The 14,477-nt window shown below is 41.7% G+C and overlaps 1 protein-coding gene across 4 annotated transcripts in view; it reads left to right on the top strand.

Moving 5' to 3' along the window:
- fstl5 (follistatin-like 5) overlaps positions 1-14,477 on the top strand; it is a 156,486-nt gene that overhangs the window by 119,212 nt on the left and 22,797 nt on the right. For all 4 annotated transcript variants that reach the window (XM_034598348.1, XM_034598349.1, XM_034598346.1 and 1 more), the window contains 2 exons: positions 990-1,151; positions 1,963-2,097. In XM_034598348.1, coding sequence (XP_034454239.1) covers positions 990-1,151; positions 1,963-2,097 — 297 coding nt within the window. The remainder of the gene's footprint in view (positions 1-989; positions 1,152-1,962; positions 2,098-14,477) is intronic.

Below are 14,477 nucleotides of genomic sequence, written 5' to 3'. Positions count from 1 at the left end.
GCCAATGCATAAATGCATATTATTAATGTATTTGTCTGCTTCATTGATTTATGTTGATTCACAGTTCTTGGAAGTACAGTAGGAGGGTTTTTCTGTTTGTTTTTGCTGCAGGGTAGAGTAAACAAGAGCAAGGTATTTTTTTTTTTAAATAGGAGTGACATTTAGTCTGGGATTTTTCTTTCTTCACACATTTTGTTTTGTCTGCTTCTATCCTCTCATCTCCTCCCTGACAGAGGGGTTACGTAAAATCAATGACTACCAGGCTAAATCGATAACATCCGAACAGAGGTTCTCTCCCTTATTTATCTGATTTGTTTGGCTCCGCAGCAGCATGTTAACCTTATCTGAAGGTATTCAGTAATACTGAGAATACACTTGATACCGTTGATAGTGTTTACTAATGCAACGCCACGAGTTCAGGACTCGCCATCTTCTCGAAAACTTCTCATTTAATACGGTTGCCTCTCTCCTCAGGTGACACTCGTGTAAACAACAGTGGATCATGATCGCGGTGGCAGCTGATTGTGGATTGTGATTACAACTAGATTGCTTATACACACAATACGCCTACTCACATTTACTACCATTATTGGCAATACTGCTATAATTACAATTGCAATTACTGCTCCATTCATCTCTGTCAGAGTTTTTCTTTTGTATAAATATTTTAAACTCTGATAAACTGCTCCCTGTCTTTTAGACACAGTCTTTTCCTGAGAGAGGGATCCTGCACATGTGGGTCTCTGAGGTTTCTACGTTTAGTTTCTCTGCTCAAATGTTTTTATTTCGGTTGTTTTTTCTCGCTCTTGAGGATTAAGAACAGAGAAAGTCGCACCTTGTTCAGCCCTAAGAGACAGATTGTGATTTGTGACCATGGGCTGTTAAAATAAAAATTCGATTGATTGATGGATTGATTGAAGATTGTGCAGCATTCATCTCCTTCTCCCTTCTCACATGTCTTCCTCTCCTCTTCTCCACTGTATTCTCAGTTCCTCCCGTCATCCGAGTTTACCCGGAGAGCCAAGCCCGAGAGCCGGGCGTCACCGCCAGCCTGCGCTGCCACGCCGAGGGTGTACCTAACCCCCAGCTGGCCTGGCTGAAGAACGGCATGGACATCACAAGCAAACTGTCCAAACAGCTCACCCTGCAAGGTACGGGAGTCCAGAGTTTACAGCTCACTGCGTGTGCACTTGTAGAGTTTTATTGCCTCGACTACTGCTTCCATTATTATTTTACTACTGCTTTTACCAACACTTTTACTGCCACGAATCCTCCTGCAATTGCTTCAACTATACCACAAACATAAATGTCACTATCATTGTTGTTATATTACTGTCAATTCTGACTAATGCTGTTTGCAAAGATTCATTTTACACAAATAACATTGGGCTGAGCAATTCAAAGTAATGGAGAATAAGGATCAGACGCACTTCGATAATGGTAAATGTGTTTTCTCTGTCATATCGACTCACGTCTGATGTTCCTCGCAGCTGATTGGTTGCCTCCGGGATAGACGTTATTGATCGCTGTTGCTATTTTCAGTTTAAAGACTCTGGCTGGAAATGGTGATGTTGATGTGAATGTATTCAGGTCATCGACAGATTCATAATATCTGTATTTTGATAGATTTGGTGGATTGTGAAGCGTCAGGATCAAACAGTCAGAGTCAGAGTTTCGCTGTTTGAAGGTGTTTCAGTGAACAGGGAAGACAAATGCTTTTTTTTTGGGAGGTTGTGCACAAAAACACTAAATGACAGGCGCAGCGTGAGGCAGGCCTGTGCTGCGTTCTCCCTTTGAACTCCCACTTTATTGACTTCTCCCTGAAACAAACCTCTCACCCTTGTTTCCCGACATGTGAGAGAACACTTATGTAACAGAGTAACTGTAGCATGAAGTCACCTTTTATCTCGCTCTGAAAGGAAAAACTATCTCGTCTCTCTCTCCCCGTCTTGCTCCTCAAAGCTAATGGAAGTGAGGTGCACATCAGCAACGTCCACTTCGAGGACACCGGCGCCTACACCTGCATCGCCAGGAACCAAGCTGGCGTGGACGAGGACATCTCTTCGCTATTTGTGGAGGACTCTGCTCGCAAAACTCGTATGTACATGCTAATGGGTCTGTTAATAATTAATCCTGTGAGTGCTTAATAGTTTATATCCTGCGGTGCAACGATGGAGCATCTGCAGGGAGGAAATAGCGATACTGTCTTTAGTCTGTATCGTCGCAGGAACAATTATTTTGTTCCGAGCCATCCACTTTAAGTCCGTCGTCTTTCTTGTTTCATCTTTTCAGTGCTGCAGCTTTAACCGTGTTAAAAGAAACATGCTTAAACCCTAATGTTGATATAAAAGCTGTACACGTCAGACTCCACATCAGGGATGTGCCTCAGCTGCCACTGCTCAAAATGTCTTTGTGAAATCAGGGGCTGTGCCACAAGAAAAAAACTTCTTATTCAAATTGGGGAGCATTTTTCAAACACAAACAATCTCCTCCTGTTTCTTGCTGTTTATTAGAATCTCTCACCGTTATTAACTTTGACCTTCTCCGAAATGTCAGAATCTGTCTTTGGGATTCGAGGCCAGTTGTTAGTGTGTTTGTTTTTTTCCCTGTGGGGTAATTAGGGCTCGCACACAGCACACACAGCCACTCACTCTGCAGTCGGGTCACACAACCCACGTGTGCGCTCGGTCCCACACCTCATACCGGACCCAACGCCTTTAGATGTCACCCCCGCAGTACGACACTTCCTCCACCCGGCCTGTCGTGCATTAGAGGATCACGCTCAGCGAGGTCAGATGTCACTTGTGTGCTTTGATGCCTTTGATGCCGTACCGTGGGCCAAAATGCTGCGAGGAGTTGGGTATTGCAGACCTCCCCCCCGCTTTTTTTGGGGGGTGAGCAACCCCACAGGACAGCAGTTCAAAGGGATATCAGCAGACAGCCAGACGTGGCTGCACTACAACATTACCAAATGGAGAGAGAGAGAAGAAACAGACTTTACTACGCTGTCGTAGCCTGGAAATCTTACTCACTGTGTCCATGACTAGTCTTCACATGAGAGTATCACCTTTATTAAGACTAGTTGAGTCAGTAAGAGGCTGACTACTCATTTTCCATGGATTAGCAGTCTCTGTGAGCCTGAGGCTAATGTTAGGTCACACCGCCTGCAGCCATCAAATACTAGTGACTCTCACCACAGCGCCGGGAAATATACATTCTGAGGAGACATTCACTTCAGCAGGGAGGATTATAATGTCAAATTCATGCAGCGTTTACAAATGCTGTGGATTTTGTCCAAAGAACGTACATGATAGTACTGAGTACTGCATGACGCAATTTTGTGATTATGTCACAAAATACTCAAACTTTACATATTATACTTTACACTTAAAGAAAAACCTATAGAATATGTTTCTCCAACCAACAGATATTAGATTTACAAAGTTATATATCATAAAGCAGAATAGCACTGAGTGGAGTGTATTCATCAGCCAAGGCATAACAATGTATCATATAAAAGAGATTAAATTGAAAAGCATATGTGAGAGGGTCACATTTGTTAGCTATTTAAATATTATTTAGCCCAATAAACAGTTAAGAAAAACATAATAAAAGTGTTATAAGCAGATAAATGTAATAAATGTATTTGTCTCTAACTCTAGCTCCTCCTGTGGAACCCTCGTGTGCCGGCTGCTGTACAAACTGAACATGAATATAATAAAGCACAGTGGTAATTATACCGAATGTGTTTTCACAGGAGGATTAATAATCGCAGGCAAATACTGTATACAAATTATCTGGTGAATGTTTAAACACTCATTCAGTACTACAGGGGATACTTAGAATAATGTAAGCGCTTTAGTTTGCAACAGAATTGGCTCCTTTATGTTTGATCACCAGCTAAAAAGTATTTTTCAGCCTCATCATGTTCCTGTTAGATTCCGTCTAATAGCAGATGTTCCTATTTGTCACTGCAGCTCTTTGTGCGGAGTCTATGTTGCCATGACTTTCCAGATTGTTTCCCTCGACATATTTAATCAATTTCTATTTTTTGGGGGGGGTTTGATGCACCTGCAGGTTTGATCAGAGGAGATTTAGTCTCTTTCGAGATGTGTGAGTTGTCTCATGTCGCTTTGAAATCGTACGTATCAAAGTGTGAATTCTCTGCCGCCTTTCATGCCTGAAAAATGCTGCTAATTGGCTCTGAATCTAAAATAATTCAACTCTGCAGCAGCAAGTTATTTTACAGTTAGTTTGACTTTGTCTACCTTCTATAATTCTGTTAAATATAGAACGTGAGGGTTACAGATGAACTAATAATGACCTTGGTATCAGACGTGTTTGACATGTTCGCCGCGCTCGGCTGTCATCAGACATCAGAACATACAAAACAGTATTGAGCTCTGGAACAAAAGACAAGTGTTGTTAGTTTAATCCACACAAGGTGTCAAGTCAAATCTATTTCTGCACTTCTAGAGTTTTATGAAGTGCTTTTAACACAGGTCGACCGGAAAGTACTTCACAGCTGAGTGTGAGGGAACAAAGAGAGAGAGCAGTGTGACAAAGGAGACTAAACTATAGGGGACATGCTTCTTCATTATTTCAGCCTTTTCCTCCAGTTTGTTACATAGGTTAGTTGTGTAAGTTGTGTAAAAACCCTGAAAAGTTAAGAGGCACAAAGTCCACAGGAAAGGGAAGATTTTCAAAAAATCAAGTTCAAATAAATTTGTATTTGAATACCCCTCGGACCCGCTGGTCTGTGGTGCCTCCTCCACTGGTTCACTTGTTTTAAATTCAAACAGGCCATTACAGGTTGAATAAGAACATTTCCTCACGTTCGAATGAATGCTCGAATTTCAAATTAAAAGTAACTAAACGGGAGCTTTTCTCCCCCACAGAAAAAATGAAATATCTCGTCAGGCCCCGATGTTTATCAGTTTCCTAATGCAGCCGAGCGGTTGTGTGAAACGCCCCCTCACAAAGCCACATAACAATTCCTACATGTTGAAGCAGACTGGACTTTATTAGGAGAGGCCTTAAAGAGACAGAGGCTGAAAAGAGGAGCAGCAGCAACGGACAGTGTTTTCTGAACATTTCTTTTCAAGCAATAACCCAAATAAAATGTATGAACCTGATTATTAAAAAAGGTTACAGGTTAAAGTCAGATTTTCAGCTTTTTTTCAAACTTGCAAATGTCACGTTTGAATGTTAAACCATTTTGAATATTTGAAATATCCATACACTCATTAATCAGCGATTGGGAGGGAAATACCCGATCAAATGACCTTTGGTTGTGTGAACAGCGATGTGATCCACAGGCAGGAGAACAGATCATTCACATCTGAATGAAAATGAGAAGAATTCATATACTTAAAGTCCAGCCTTGCTTTTGATTGTGCAACTGCTTATAAGTGAGAAGGTGAAACAAACAACCAAACACCAAACTCATTAATTCGGTGAGCAGGCTGCAGGTTGGAGTTTTGACCCTCTCTCCTTATTTGGATTGTCTTGGCATTTGATTAGCCGCTGCAGATGGACAGATATCCTGATTGGCCGCTGCAATAAGGGGGCAGCTGGATGATATTTTCTAGGAAAGCTGCCAGCTGTTGTCAATACGTCAGCGTTTAAGGGCAGAACAGAACGACTGGGAGTCGGAGCCGCTCGTGTGTATTCTGGTGGTTGTGCGCTAACAAAGCAAAGTTAATCAGGCACGGCGAGCGTTAGTGTGCACTGCAGCTGTTTTTTTTTTACCTGAGCTATTCTTCTCCTGTTTGTGGTTATTAATATGTTCAACAAGCAGATGTTATTACAGAAAAAAAATGTACGACAGCAAAACAAAGCACCCGTGTACTTGCATTTGGTATCATGCCAAATGCAAACAGATGATCTTGCGCTGAATATTTAGAGCATCTCAGGGTGTTTATTTAAGTTGTTGGGTGTTTTGCTGGAACAAACACAGTTTGTGCAGGCGGCTCCAGGCTCACAGGCTCCGTCGAGACACAGTCGGCCAATGTTTTCATGCAAAACATTCACGTGTGTTATATGAATCTCACACAGGAAATTATCTGTGCACGTTTCCTCCAAACTTCATAGATTTTCAAAGTGTGAATTCTACTTGATAAAAACGTGTATGTAAATTGGCGTATCCATTCATTAAAGGGAATTCATTTCACACATTGAAAGGTGACAATTTGCAAGTTTAGGAAAGGATTTAGATTTTGTTCTCAGAGCTTTTCTCAGGTTTGTTTTTCTAATCAATGCCTTTTTATCTTGCAACAAGCAAACAGAATAACAAGTTGTACAAAACAGACCTCGTTCCCCCACAACAAGAACAATTCTGCTCGGGCCCAACGGTCCCCTGGAATTTAATAAAGCTCCATCAAATTACACAAACTCATTGACATCAGTCCCCTAAATATGACGGATCAATAAAAGACCACAGAAAATGTATATTTTTAAAAAACGGTCATTCCTGGATCCGCTCCTTTGTCTCGATCTTCGCCAAACGTAATCACTTCTTTCTTGGCCTTTGTCTCATACTTCCACCAAAATTTTGCAGAAACGGGTGCAGTAGTTTTTGCTGATAAACAAACAAGCGGAAACCATGACCCGCTTGGAAGTGGTAATATTAAATATTTAAAAGGGAGAATAGAATTTTTTTTTTCTTCATATTTATGAAATATAATAACAAATAAGAACAAATGTTCCTTTAATGTTCCCAACTCTTGGTCAAGGTAACCTGAACAAACTGCTCCAAGGCTGATTGTGATCTGTATTCAAAGTACTCTCTGATACATTTAGATTACACAGCATTGTTAAAGTTTCATTTATGCTTTAGAAGTATTTTTCTTCTTAAGTATGTGCGTATTCATCTCGGTCTACAAAGCCCTGCTGTTCACATTTTTCCCATTAGCTCATTTCCTGCCTCAACTCTCGTCTTCAGCTGCCATTAACCACCCTCCTGGAAATGGAGTTCAGCCTCGATGAAGTGGAGACAACCTGCATTTAATCTGTGAAAGGCAGACGTCACCTGCATTAACGTGTAAAGAAGTACATGCTAAATGCAGCCAGTGAACTCCCGTCGTTACTGCGTTGATAACACACTTCTCTGAGGGAGAAGGCAGCGTTATGAACCTGTAACGAACCTGAGGAAGCAACCGGCCGAGCTTCGCCTCACATCGATATCAACCTTTTGTCTCATCTGCAGCGAGCGATCCATTCTCGTTTCACTGTCTCGCTTCTTCCCGGAGTCACGATGAGCGCCGGCCCCTCGCTGACCTCGACCACTCATCTTCATCAACACTCAGCCAGCTCGTACGAGTACATCAAACCTGGCAGTGTCTTTCATCTAAGAGCTTTTCACCAGCGTGGCCCATTGTGCTGCATTGGCCTCTCCTCACAGTACATGTCAGACCCTGTTACGTCACATGACAGCACAAGTCAGTGTGCAAATGAGACATGTTATATACCACAAGTGGATTTTTCTGTTCCTTAGTCTGAGGAAAATAAATATATTTGTAGAAAAAAGCCTTTTTCTTTTCTCAAAATATGTCAAATTTGAAAGTGCATCGATATTTTATGTCTTAAAATCATCAGCAGCAAGTTGAAGACAGTTTTATTCGAAAACAGGTTTGTTTTTTCACATCAGTAAATATCTCATCCAACAATAACCAAACAACAATATAACAAAGCTTGACAATATACTTTCTTTTCACCATTGTGTATGTTGAGACGAGCAGCTGCAGAAGTATTGTTCAGTGTGGGTGGGTGGTTGTCCTTGTACATAGCATTGTAAGATGTATTTCCACCAAGTATACAGATATTCAAGGTTTGGTCAATTCCAGCACAGGGGAGTTGTTGTACAGAAAAAGTTCAGTTTTCAGTCTACATCCTGTCATATTGCCTCTAAAGTAATTACCTCACATTTTGGCCAATTGTTGAATAATCATTTCAGTCGAATACCAAAAAGAAAACCTCTCGGAGAAGAAGAAACACTTCAAACTCGAATGGCACTCAGTAGAGCTCCACCAAGGCCCAACAGCCCACATAGACACACTTAAATCCAATTAAACCGCACCACACAGAGATATCAGGTCCCTAAATGTGCCTGATTTATTTTCATCAAGAAAGAATTACTCCTTGAGAAAACATTGAAAAAGACGGACGAGGGTGTAAACACAACCTCGTTGGTGGAGGTAACGATCAGTAAGTACAGTGAGTCGAACTTGTAGCTACTGTTTTTGTTTCTAAAACCCACTTTGCACATACAGCTGCAGGAACTGAGGTCGTACATGAAAGCCATTCAAAAGCAAACAACCTGCAAAAGTGTAATGAAAAACTCATATATATATGTTATTTATAACATCTGTGTGCCCACTTGTGTATAAATCACTATCGTGCACCACAGACTCGAGAACGTGGAGTGTGTGAATCCATATAACCTCCATATGGCATCGTGTCCTGGTCAGAGATGCTCTCACAGGCTCAGCTATTACCTCAGAACATCTGCTTTACATCCTGGTGCAGGCAAAAACAACCAACAAACTTCTGACCTTAAACGTACCAATTCTAGATCTAAACGAAATTATTCACTGGTTCATCTACTTCAAAGTCTGCTTCCCAAATTATAAAGCTAAAATAATAACTACACATAAGCGTTTGCAGTTGCCAAGGTCAAGGAGGAACTTGCAGTCTCATCTTTGCAGAAAAATGGAAATGTGAACGTCTGCAATTCAGTGACTGGGCCGATTCCATCTGCTGACGATGGTTCCGGATACAATCAAAAGCTCCGGAGCAGCTGCTGAATGGACGTCACGCTGAGATTGTATTGTCAACACATGCATTTTTCTCTAAAGACGAACTGACCAATCAGGAGTTGAAGCATCAATCATGATCATATCTCGGGGGAAAGCAATGTCCTCACAACCTAAAAGAAGCTTCTTATCATGTACTGTACGTATCCGGGCAGAAGACCTTCAACAGACTTTGGAGGTTCCAAAGCCAAAACAATCTGGGAGGCCCTACATCAAACCTAATCTCTACAAACAGCCTCTGCATGTGAATGTGCAGGAGATAAAGATGAGGGACAAGGTTTTGGGGCAGGAAGCCGTCTGTCTTCTGTTTCTAGTTGACTTCCCCGCAGGTAAACTAGTGTGTGTGGAGAGAAAAAGAAGCAGATCACATTGACCGAAATCAGCCTTTTTTGATTTATCTGCATTTGCATACAAATAGCTGTTAATAGGGATGAGCCAAATGTCGTCTGGACCTAAAACACCTTCAAAAAGTACGAGATAGAAGAAACTAGTCGGACTGGAAACACTGTGCAATGAACGGAAGATGGAGCCTTGGCCCAGATCGTCTACACTGGTAGCCTCAGAAATATCGTAGCCCCAAGAGGCTAATTCGTTGTCAGACAATAGCAGATGGGCTCTGAGATTGCATGGAAACACATGCTACATGATAGATGTTCCAGTCTTCAACCCTCTAACATTACTGGGCTATTGGCAGAGAGGTATAGCGGCATGTGGCCCTCTTAAGGGGTCTATGACCAGGATGTTCTCATGAAATTGCAGTTGCTGTTGCAGCCGTTCTCAGGGGCCCCGGGCTATTCCCTGCAACCTGTCACAGCGGCCCTGTGTTCAGGCATCGGACCCTCTGGTACTGACTAAATTATCCTTAGGCACAGGGAAGAGGTACCACCGAGATTTAAAAAACGGGGGGTACCATTGATCTGATACAGATACAGATTCAAATGACACGTTGCGTTTGTACATGAAAAATGTTTTAAAAATCGGACTTTGTGGAAAGTAATTATCTAATTTCCGGGAAAGTGTGTTCATGATCTGCCTCGGGCCACTCGTTCAAACACTTGAATTAGAGAGAGAGGGGGCTGAAAAACAAACTGAGCTCAGTTGTCAAAGGATACAAAGCAGGAGCCGAGCAGGAGAACATGATGTGATGAGCGAGGCATAAATGAGCTTCTTAAGATGAATTCACCACAGAGGAGCGTGAAGGTCAAAAACTTTTTTTTCTTCGCGGGCGCCTACACAACGGTCGGATTGTTTCTTCTCTCAGATTTACCCAATGCGCCTCGTTGTTTGGGAAAACCTGAGCAGTCACTATTCTGAGATCTCTTTAACCGTCTGTCACCAGCAGGCAGAGCGGCATCCATCTCTGACAGGCTGCTGCTAAACTGGCATAAATATCTGCCCTTCGCAATGTGCCAATTATTTCTGCAGCGTCAGAGGATCCGCGGGGCTCAGAACCAGCGTTTGTTGCTTTGGTCTCTCCACTTTCTTACGTCTCCACATTAGGCTGCACTCCGTGTCTCGTATCGGGGATTTGCAGGAGGGCCGTACGGTGGATTGAGGCTGGTAGTCGCTCTCGCTGCTGCTCTTTTGCCCTTTTTTTTTTTTTTAGCTCAAGTGCCGTTCTGGACCAAATAAAGAACTTTTAATTACGGAGTTATTCACCGAGCTGCTGAGCTGCAGTTCAAAAGGGGACGAAATCAGTTGAGTCACTGACTTGAGGAAGAAAAACTCCATTTATACCTGTCTTTCTGACTTGGCGGAGGATTTCACTGTATAATTCATTTTTATTGTGTTCTCCTTACAGAGCTCATTAGCATAGAGGACAGAACAGTAGCAGTGTTATCTGGTTTGTTTTCACTGTGCTGTAACTGTTCCCCTTGAACCCTTCAAACCTTTATTAGGATCTGGGGACGTTTTTGTTTAAATGCTCATACTCTATCATGAATGATATACCTCCGCAGAATATTTTAATGGGTTATCAGTTGGCTACGGTTGATGTGTCTTTCAGAATAAAGTTTATTATTGGCTGCACGTTGTTTACAGGGATGATGCTCTCCAGAAAAGATGAAACAAAGTCGAGAGAGACAAGAAGCTGGAGGAGGCAGCTTAGGCAAGGGCTTGTTTTTGCAAACTTGGTTCAACACAGACAGATAACAGACAAATTCTTATGGATGAAATATTCAGCAGCTATTTTACACACACTTTATCTCCAGTCAATGCTTTATTCTCCATGTGGTGGTGGCACAGGTTGTACTGGTGCAGGAGACCTTACTACAGCTTCTCTGGCATCTTTCCTCTGAAAACCAATCAGTCCACTTAACATGCAAGTCCATCAACTCTAGAAAGTATCTCGTTTTCTGGATATCTGACTTCATCTCCGCCTCTTTACAATCCAATTATTTCTTCTACGAGTCAAACGTGTTTTAGGTCCACACAACCCGTTGGCTAATCTCTATTAGCAGCTATTTGCATATGAAAGCAGATTATTTAAAAAGCTGATAGCTGATGCATTTCGGTAAATGTTCTGACGCCTCCTCAAACAAGAAGAAAAAAGAACAGAAAGCTTCTGGCCCCAAAATATTTCCCCTCACCTTCAGATTCTGCACATTCACATGCAAAATGTGTTCAGAGGGATTAAGTGCACCGTGAATTACAGTCAGTTCTTTATATCCTAGCATTCTCTCTTCCTCCATACTGTCCTCTCACTGTTTATGATTCACTGTAAATGACCTTTACATACTTCAGCAGGGAGAAGGAATCTTGAAACTTCAGTGGGCAGGGAAGCAAGTTTACGCCTTTATACTGAAAAACATCTCCACTCAGTCGTGATCAGTTATTGAATTCGTGACACATCTGCAGACGGGGTGAGGTCACTTCACCCGTTTCCAATCCATATGTACCGTACGTTTATTCAGTGTGAGAATAGTTTCCTACAGTTTATTGAACTTTGACTTTGTACTCCATGTCCCATCTGCTAAAATGCAGGAGGCAACTATTGATTTAGCTTCACTTTTGGGGTCATTTTCTCCATCTTGACATGCAGTTCAGGGACAAACCTAAATCCCCGTAAATCAACCTTTATATTGTCTTTTATTTTATTCTTTGTTCTGCTAAATTATTTCTCCCACCACCTTTCGATATTGAGATGTTCCTCGGCTCTGGTTCCAATCAGACGCGACACTGGTTCACGAGAGGTGGATCTAATCAGTGAAATCAATGCTGGTGAAGTGATTGGTTGGACCGGAGCCCTGCAATCTCCTGCGCTTTGATCCCACACGTACGAGGACGACTACTTCACACCAAAGTCTTCACAAAGCTCTTTTCATTCTGAGCTCTCTGGCAAACTGTCTGCTCCATATCCCCTGAATAGAGATCAGCTCGTGCCAAAACAGCGTCCATGTTTCCATCAGCGGTGTCCCTCCCATCACAGCGGGCTTTCACAGTGTCGGACGGGCTGCCAGCAGCAAGCGGCTCTAACCAGGCAGCGACGCCATCTACAGTGCCAGGAGCCTAGTGGCTGTCGACCGGGTTTCACGCTGAGGCCCTGGTGAAGTGATTATCGTAAATCCAGTGGAAAGTTTAAATGCCTTAAAGCCGCGGTTCCAACATGACAGCTTATGGATATTTCCGCTGATGCATTCTGTTACAAACCTGATGTAATGGGAATATTATTGATAGGAATTAGAGGTGGGAACCTCCAGGCACCTCAAGATTCACTTCTTATCCCAGTGTGACTATTAGAGGTGGGCGTCTTCACCGGCCTCATGATTTGTGCTTTCAAAAAGGGTGTAATACTGTTACTGTTATCACAAGTGTGTTTTAATAAACACAATAAGGTTAATCACTACAAAACGAAGCAAACAGAAAACCAGCTAAATAAAATTATAATCAAATTGTAAAGTGGTTTATTTCACATTAAAATAAAAAGATTATCTGAAATTCTTAAAAGGCTTAGTCACCCTAAAGCCATTTTCAGACATTTACTCCATTCGGTGTCCCAACAACAGAGCCCATGAAGAACGCAGCAGGAGATTGTCACAGTCGGACGTTTCCAGAACAGCAGGAAATTGTCTGGAGGACGTGACGTGTCAATTTCTGGATTCTTATTTATGGCCCCAGCATCGGTTCTCGCTCACAGTGAATTATTCTGAGTTTAGTGCACGTCTGAAAGCAGCTTTAGCGACTTCAATCTTTATAAAGCATTAAAAATTATATTTTTAATTTCATGAAACGTACAAAATTGTGCTCACCTGCATGCAACCATCGCACAGACAGATATTCATCTTTCCACGTGTCCAGTAGCAGTTTTTTGTTTCTGTTGAGCACAGACGGAGAGTTTTTTATTTCTCAGGCTTTGATGTTTCATGCTCCCTCCATTAACTTGAAACTCTCAGGGATTTTTTTTTCTTCAAGGATTAAGTCTTTTCAAAACTTTTCCTCTTACAGACATGACACGCTGTTCAGTTCGCCCCCCCACAGGCTTCCAGCTCTAATTCCAGTGCAGGCAGCGCTGTCATTCTGAAGGCTCTCCGACTGCACCTGACTGTAAATCGTAGCGTGTGGGACTTTCTGTTGAAGTCGGCCCTCGATCATCAATCATCCTCGAATATTTGCAGCACGGCAACAGAAAATGAAATCATACAAATTTGCTGGCTGCAGAAAAGAAGGTGAAAATATATAAAAGCTGAATCACTAGTTGAGTCATGACTGTAGTGCAGAGTGAGGCCAAAGGACTGAAACTGATATTTTCCTCATCAGTATTCCCTTCAACGCGACGGAGAGCAACACACAAGCAGTTGGTCGCCACTTTGAATTAGCATGCGGCGCGCCAGTGTCTGAAATGACCTGTCGTGACTTTCCCTTGACAGCTGAAACTGTCATTTTCACATTTTTCAAATCATACAAGAAAAATATATATATATTTTTTTATCTCTGCTTGGCTTGTAAGAGTTTCAACTTCATGACCTCAGCTCACATTAGAGTTGAGATTTTTTAAAAAAGGTATCATCATCCCATCTGTCTGAATTTTTTACCACTGGATGTTAATTTTACCACTTCTACTCTCTTTGGAAAGTTTTTATCTTTTTACGGTCTGCTGCTGATTTTCTGTATATTCCTGCTTATTATCAACTCATTTAGTTCAAAGAAAATATTTTTCTTGTCATAGTCTGATACCTCTCATTGTGCACAGTGTAATCATTTGCATTACATCCTTCCTATACCGTGAGGTCGTCACTAGTATGTGGACAATCACTTATCCACAAAAATATACAAATTTACTTAACATTTACTGAAAAAATCCCACAATGATTTAGAGAATTTCCAAGCCCTTCAGAACGGGAAACCATGTATTTGTGTCATCTTTAAAAATGTAGTCTGTGGTGAAATTATTTGTCTTGGTGATGAAAGGCACAGATAGAAATATGAGACACTAATGGATTGTCTGGGTTCGCTTTTTGTCTAATCCTTTACACCTCTTGTTCGTTTAAAACCTTAAGTATCTCAATAATATTTAATATTTATACGTAAATGACCAGTAAAGGTAAAATAATGTGCCTCTTGAAGACAGTGTGTATCTATGTTATCCAACTGAGCCCGATTCAAACCATGAAAGCAAAGGAAAAAAAACACAAAAAAATGCTAAAATCCCATAAAAGATAAACAGAA

Source organism: Hippoglossus hippoglossus, chromosome 10 (genome assembly GCF_009819705.1).
Source record: "Hippoglossus hippoglossus isolate fHipHip1 chromosome 10, fHipHip1.pri, whole genome shotgun sequence".
Lineage (NCBI taxonomy): Eukaryota > Metazoa > Chordata > Actinopteri > Pleuronectiformes > Pleuronectidae > Hippoglossus > Hippoglossus hippoglossus.
The sequence above is the reverse complement of the archived record's forward strand: the minus strand, read 5'-3'. Positions and strand labels throughout refer to the sequence as shown.